Raw genomic sequence first — 7,793 nt, forward strand, 5'->3', positions numbered from 1 at the left:
AAAATTAGGAGCTGAACTGAAGTGAACTAAACTGAACTGAAAATAATCTGATGAGAACAAGGCCTTACTCATATAATAAGAGGGTCTTACTCCCAGCTCAAGAGCTCAGTATGAAAATATACAATATAAACTAGTTTGGCAAATTCGACATGTATTACATTCTTTCCTGCTTCCAGGCAATAGAAAATTGAAGCCTTGAAGTTGAATTAGTACAACACCTAATTACTATGTAATTATACATTAATTTCAGACTGAGGATCTACTTTTCTTGATTCGATTCCTCAGACATATGCAGATGCATATGAGAGCAAGGTCTTTCGGGCTCCCCTCTCGTCCATAAAACCTTGAGAGTGCCTCTTTTTTTACCCAGCATCAATAATGTTCCTGGCATTCACACAAGTCAATTTTGATTAAACGAACTCCTAGATGCATCAATGAAGATGGTTTATATCATCATATGTACAGAGTTTATGTACTGTAATGACCTCTTTACAATTACAAGGGTAAAACAACATCAATTTGATCTGCCATACATATATATCGGTGAGAGCATCACACACAAGGCTTATGTAGGTTATAGCATCAGGTTAACTCACTTTTGGACCGCGTATAAATTAAGAATATGGAATTGTTTGAAGCACTAATTGCCATCCTGAATTGCGTAACGTTTTAGGAAGTAGAAAGCCCTAAGGTGCATCAGAAAACATACCTAAAGTAAAAGGGACAATGTAAAGCAAAGCAGGTTGGCCATGTCCGTCCATTAAATTTAGAGCGACATAAGTAATGAGAAGACCTGCCAATTACATTCAAAATTCTGATTAAGATAGTCAGCAACTTGGGGAGCTTCCAGATGCAAATAAAATTGTCACATAAACAATGTGGAGCTGAACTTACGCACCCTGCTTCAACTACCACAAAATAGAAAGATGAAAGAATAATTAGGAACAACTTTGTTTACCTAATCCGTAGGCGATCATAGTCCACAAGAAGTACCCAGCTCGAAGACTCTTCTTTGCCAACCAATCATACCTGTCAAACATACATGAACATATAACATCATTTTTACAACAGCAACTATCGCCCCTCCCCCTCCTCCCAAAGGTCACAAGGGGAAAAAATCATGTTTTCCACAAATTCAGGTCTACGAGAGATTGTTATATACACCCGGGTGTACTGTACACCCAACTAACCCAAGGTTAGTTTTTGCTCTTCATTTGATGACTAAATGAAAAACAATCATCAAAATGAGAGTAAATAGTCATGAGTGTACGGTACACCCGGGTGTATAGAACAATTTCTAATGCCAATATAATAGCTGGTTATAACTTATAACTTCGTAACATGAATTACTCGTGACAAATCAATAAAATATGTACAAATCAATCCACTTCCAAGGGGATAATAATTGTGGGGATATGTAATAATTAAAGTCGAACACTGAGTTTGGGGATCTATTCTCATCCGTAGCACATATGTGTTTTTTTTTTTTTCTTTTTTTTTTTTTTTTTGGGGGGGGGGGGGGGGGGGGGGGGGGAGGGGGAGGGGGGTTGGTTTTCTTAAAGCTGTGAGGGGGCCTTGGCTCTTTCTTTCTTATGCCTTGCCTGGACTAATTGCTTTAAGCAGACCCCTGCTTACCGAGTTATTTACCTATTGCAAAAGAAATTAGGGGAGGGGGTGGGATGGGTCAAGACATGTCAAGAGCTTAATAAAATTATAAGATTATTCCTACCTGAGAGAAAACGCTATTAGTAATCCTGGCAAAAGGATGTCACCAAAACCAATGATGCTATAGCCACCCCATGGGTCAAACATGCGTGGAATCTTAAGCAACATAGGAATACCATCCTCCCCACTTTTATCACCACGGGCTACCTATAAAAAGAAAGGAATTCATTGTTACAAACGAACATAGCATTACAATAAATCATTTAGCAAAGCAAGTGGTTGATATGGCTAACTTACCACAATCATAACACTTTCATGGAATAACTTCTTTGAGATGAAGACCCAAAATATGTCATACAAGAAGGCACAAGAGAGAAGAACTGTTCCCACCTGATTCACATAACAAAAAGTAAGATATATACAATCATGAATCTCACCAAAAAAAATCAATATCACTAACAAACCAATTGATCATAATAATCAAAGCACTTCAAGTAAGCAAATCAGACTACTACCAAAGATAATGTGCAACTAGCATTCAAGCAAAGTGCTATCAGATTATAATTAACAAAACTGATAAATAACTGCTTATGATTCCAAACAATTGACTCATTACCTTGAGATTTGGAATCCGAACAATTTGAATGACAGTAATTATCAAAGCAATTCCCTGAATCATCATAAAAGGATACGCATGTGATTATTAGTATTATAATTACAAATGGCAGAAGAATGTCTAGCACATTTATATACTGTACAATATATTTGATAATATTTTATCCTTACAAGCACATCTTGACCAATCCAGGCAAAATGAAGATCTCGATAAACTCCCCAAAGGACTGCAAATGTGATGCAGAATGGTGAAACAGCTAAAGTAAGGTATGAAACAGCTCCAAGAAGAGGTACTTTCACATATGAGCGTGCGAACAAATTGAACCACCTGCAATTTAGAAGTGTTAGTGCAGTTTAAGTGGTAAGACGAGACTCAGATTATATGAGTGAGATATTATTTCTTTTTTAACAAGTCACTACAAATCGGTAATTATAATATAAGTAGAGCATCAAAGTATAACAGATAGGTATATATTAGCAAGATTACCACAAGCTTCAGAGTTTAGATATAATGATCTATAGCAGATGCAATTAACAGTTCTCAACATTGTAAAACTCGTGGATATCAGAAATTAGTCAAACATTTGATGATAATTGCCACTAAACCTTCCCGTGTCCTAAGCAAATTCAGCAAGGAAAGATGGTTACTGTTTACATAAACTGTCAAAGAGTTCCTACACTCAGAAAGTTATCTGGTGACATTCAGCTATTATATCTCTTGAAGGACTAGAAGCAAATAGGGCATAGATACCTTGAAAGTAAAGCAACCAAGCATGTTTGTAACCCCTGCAAAACATAAACAAAGAAAATAAGGCTAAAATAAACTAAGAAGTAAGGTTAAAGTATGAAATATAAGACGATCACTAGAAAATTAATATTCCTTTCATCTCACATTCACATATAGACTAATCCATCAACATTTTATACGATAATAGTTTACACATGGTCAAAGTTAGTATGTTAATAGTATAAATATTGAACAATTGCAGTTTCAAGGAAACAGAGGAAGTAATTAGATTACTGTTTCCCCAGAAATTGAGATATTTCTATTTTTTAGAACAAATATAGAGTTATTTACTATCCCACTCTCATGAAGTCATGAACAAACCAAAATGGAAGTAACTGGCAAGAGAAGCAGCTGAATCTACTCCAGCATGTTCTTATTTCCTTCTATTACTCGATTCAGAGAGGACCTTGCTCAAATCAAAATCTAAGTTTGAGCACAGAGATGGCTGGTCTGCTTCTAATATTTTTGAAAAGAAACTTCAGAAACTATCTTTTAACAGATCTACTGCTAAGACAGTAGCACTAGAGCCAAAAGCTTAAAAAGGTAGTTAGTTTCTATTGGGTATAACAGGAAGAACATATTTCATATAACATTCATCCAGAGGAAAGCAGAAGATGCTGATAAAGTGTTACGAAAAAAATTTATCTAACCTCGGCACCGCCAATGCAAAAAAGCACCACCAAAAGCTCAATGAGCCAAGATGACATCAATTTGTAAAGGACAACAAGAAAGCTTGAAGCTACAACAACAAACAGTAGGGCCGATTTTGTGCTGATGTTCACCACACCACCATAGCTCACATTTGAGAGTTCATCTGAAGCATCCTGTGGAGAATAAGTTTACAACAAACAGTTAGCAACCAACCAAAATCAAAAGGAGGATCCTTAAGACTATTACATCTATAATACTTGCAAGCCTACCCAAACAGCCATGCACAAGAAAACAACAATACATAATGTAATGGGAGAACAAGCTATAAAACAGACTTACTTCCAATAGCTTTTCATGCTCAGCAACAGCTTCTCTGGCGCTCCAAGCCGACCAATATGATGCACATAGAACGGTGCCAACTGCCATAAGCCATAAAAACACTTCGGCAATATCCACCACTGGTCTTCGAGGAGAGTATAGCTGCACAGATACTGAACAAAGGAGACAACTTTAAAAAAAAACAAGCTTTAGAATGATCAGACTGTCTTTAATTTAATTAAACACTGCAATGCACGGATAAATTTGATGCAGGGAGAGCAATTTTGGATTGAGAAAGTTAACCTGAAGAACTATTTGACAGCATCTTTTCCAACGTTATACCAGCATCTTGAGGGAGCATAACCGTAGGGATATGGATATCAAGATCAGTCTCATCCGGTTCACAGACCATCTTGTAAAGCTCTACAAGAAAATAAAATTGCTCATCAACTAACTTGATATTTGGAACAATAAAATTTCATATTTTGTTTATACTTATCAAGGTGCATATACATGTACATGTACATGTACATACATGTGGGCATGTGGCTGTAAGTGTGAACATATGCAAGTATGTATATAGAAATTTCAAGGTGAATAATAACAACAGTTAGTCTTGCACATATTACAGTGAAAATAAGTCAGTGGAGTCAAGTGAAAATGTTATAATTTTCTTAAGCCTCTTTTGAAATACAAAATATAAACTGGAAGTGGCTTGACTAACGTAAATGGTGGTGTTCTGAACCTGTTCAAGATGCATGGTGTCACACTTTCATGTCTTTAAAAACTAGTGTCCTTATGGGGCATGTACTGCACTATATACATCATTATTACTTCCTTAATTTTATTAATGAGAAGTAACTAAAGTCATTTACAATGAGACACGTATTACAGCTAATGACTTCTAGGCTGATACTAAGTTGTCATAAGATAAATAAGCAATTTCAATTCTGCAATGTACAGATCTTCTTTCCTTTCCTAGTCCAAATCTCTTGCTATGCAATAAATACAATGCCTCCTGCTTATTTTCAAATTCATGCCTAACTGCCAGAAATTATGCCACTTGTAAAATAATACCAAGATATATACAGTAACAGTGCAGATCTAGCAGGAGCGCAAAATGAATACAAATATTCTTACAGGACATGCTAAGACCATAGTCTTGAGGTGCTTGTCATAACAACTAAGCATATGTGACTAACATCCCCTCCAAATCTACTACTCCCTTTGTCCCAGTTTTATGTTATACTTTTTGCTGTCTCTATGAAACAATTGACAAATACTTTTTTTTTCAAATTATTCAGATTTTAGTTTTTCCACAAACAGTAATTCAAAACTCAGGTTCCAACATTTTTTTACAATAGCAAATATCTCAGAAATCCATAAATCTCAAAAGAATATAGCAGAAAGTTTGTTAAGCTGAGCTGAAAAAAGTGACCATGGTAGATTGTTAGATACCAAAAATGTACATTTTGCCAATTATATGAGCCATTCCTCATCTATACTTTTCAAACATGTATTGCTACCCTATCATTAAGATTCTACAACATAATTTCAATTGAAAGAGCGCCTTGAAGCTCCTCGATTTTTGGTATGTTATGCAGATTAATACGAGTATACAACAGGTAGAAATCTATCTACTGCTAGGTCTTAGTTGCTAAAGAATCTCCTAAAAACCAATGTGGTGACACTGTGACACTATGAAGCAGAAACACTTCAGCCAAAATTCTTTCCCTGATACTTTGAGAGGGTGCCATCACAAAGTACTCCACAAGTCCCAACAATGTTGTAAGTCACAACTTCCAAAACTAGCAAACAATGTGAGACAGACGGCACATTGTTCATGAAGTTGCTTGTTATCTGGAATTATATATGCAAGTAGCCAAGTACCCAGAAACACCCATACTTTGCATATCTACCTTTAATAGTAAAATAAACAAACAATGGTACTGGCAATAGCAAATTAAACATGAATGAGACTAAGATGAACTCTTAACAACTCCAAGGCATGAAATGATGCTTTATCTGAATCCGCATCAGCAAATTACTAACTGCAAATGAATACCGTGGAGTTTCACCTATGATTCCCCCTCAGTGAGCTTACTGGTGTATTATTACAGGGTCTTCAACAGCTTTAAAGATTTATGACACCCAAGGAAAGTGCAAATCAAAAAATAAATCTTAAAAAGCCTGTAATCGTTTATCACTCAAATTTTACACAACTAATGTTACAAAGACAAAAGCCTTCAAGTAATTACCATTTGCATCATTTATAATGAGAACTGCTGAAGCACCAGCAGCTTCTGCAACATTTGCTTTAGTTGTGAATCTGCAGTGGCCTCGATGTACCATAATGACATCTCCGGCAAGCTAACACAAAGCTCACCACATGAGCTAAAAAATAAGAGCATAATCACCAAGTTTGACATAGATAGAATATAGATGGCAACCTTGTTTCTTGGCTGACTGCAACAATCTTTAGGGTCTGAAAGAGTAAGGCGAGAGTGGTTTGCTTTTTTCTCCTTCGAGACAATCCTAGTACCAAATCTCGCACCAACACCAACGAATTCTATATCTTCTTTTTCCCCAATCCATGTTTGCACTTTCACCTAACCAAGGAGAGCACACCACAAATGTAAAAAAAACAAGCCACAAGCTTAAGAGTTAAAACTTACTCCTAGTATTATTATCATTCTTGTTATAGCCCCAAGAAGGTATCTATAAAATGATCAAGAATCAAAATTGGGTCGTCAACTAACTTGCTTAAAGTCTTAGGCGTGACACCTGACACACAAGACCTTGATCAAATCTCGTCCACATCACTTCCCGGCTCCTCTAATGGAAAAATAATTGCATTCCTCCCAAGTTTAAAATGATAAAACATACTGTATAAAACAATAAACCTTGGGAAAAGAGCCTAAAATGTAACAATAAACTTATAATTTAAAAAAAATCAATAAGCTTCTATCATAACAAAGCAAATACAGAATTGTTCTACCACTTCTTCACCATATTATAACTATAATTAATACCTATTTATAATGATAATTAATTACACACTCAAAAAATAGAAACTAGTAAAAATTAAAGACACCCAGAGGAAAAATAACATAAATAGAAAATGGGTAGAAAAATAAATTGCAAAATTCAAACTCACCAGGATGAAATCATTCTCACACCCAGGTTTTTGTGGAGCTTTATCATCATGGTGAATTATATCCCCAGCTCTAACACTTGTTACAAGAAAACAAAGAGAGAAAAACAAGCTCAATCTTTGCAGATCCATCAGTTGAGAATTCTATGATTTCTTCTGCATCAGAAATTGAGGAATTTCTAAGTTTTTGAGGGGTGAAAGAAGAGAGAAGAAATATTCAGTTGTGACCTTTCTGAGTACTGGCCTACTGGGTTAAACTTGAAATGGCAAGTTGGCAACTGAAGCAAAAGCAAAGATATCCTCTTTCCTTTTTTTTAATTGGGAATTGAAATCTCTGAGTTCTGATAATGGGGAAAATAGAGCATAAATTGGAAATTATGCACTTTACCTTTAATTCCCTTTTGCAAAACATTGGTTTATAAAATAATCAGTAATCTGTATAGTTAGCTTCAAGACTAATTGAGGAGTGATAATTTACGTGTACACTCGTACAGATTCTAGTTTGATATGACACTATTTTTTTTATTTTTTAACAAAAATGTTCCTTAAGACAAAGTTGTTACTTTTATTCTTCGTATTACTAAGTAGTTTTAGATTTGTGTC

At 35.4% G+C, this 7,793-nt stretch overlaps 1 protein-coding gene across 1 annotated transcript; it reads right to left on the reverse strand.

Annotated features, from left to right (window-relative positions):
• Window positions 1-22: 22 nt before the first annotated feature.
• Window positions 23-7,506, reverse strand: LOC145562205 (signal peptide peptidase-like 2). The gene is made up of 14 exons (XM_081622404.1): window positions 7,194-7,506; window positions 6,487-6,645; window positions 6,295-6,406; window positions 4,340-4,459; window positions 4,058-4,209; window positions 3,718-3,891; window positions 3,032-3,066; window positions 2,452-2,608; window positions 2,282-2,335; window positions 1,963-2,055; window positions 1,730-1,872; window positions 959-1,029; window positions 710-793; window positions 23-384 (listed from the first exon to the last, which is right to left on the reverse strand). Exons 1-14 carry the CDS (start codon window positions 7,320-7,322, stop codon window positions 260-262), a joined length of 1,608 nt encoding a protein of 535 aa, XP_081478530.1. The 5' UTR covers window positions 7,323-7,506; the 3' UTR covers window positions 23-259.
• Window positions 7,507-7,793: the final 287 nt, after the last annotated feature.

Source organism: Chenopodium album, chromosome 10, assembly GCF_948465745.1.
Source record: "Chenopodium album chromosome 10, dcCheAlbu1.1, whole genome shotgun sequence".
In the NCBI taxonomy this organism is placed as follows: Eukaryota; Viridiplantae; Streptophyta; class Magnoliopsida; order Caryophyllales; family Amaranthaceae; genus Chenopodium; species Chenopodium album.

What these genes read in the sequence shown, in the direction of transcription:
- LOC145562205 (XM_081622404.1), bottom strand. Translation starts at nt 7,322, where the DNA reads ATGGATCTGCAAAGATTGAGCTTGTTTTTCTCTCTTTGTTTTCTTGTA. An exon ending in GTGAGAATGATTTCATCCTG is followed by an intron (nt 6,646 to 7,193) that starts GTGAGTTTGAAT and finishes CTCCTTGGTTAG; the next exon opens with GTGAAAGTGCAAACATGGAT. An exon ending in GCAGTCAGCCAAGAAACAAG is followed by an intron (nt 6,407 to 6,486) that starts GTTGCCATCTAT and finishes GCTTTGTGTTAG; the next exon opens with CTTGCCGGAGATGTCATTAT.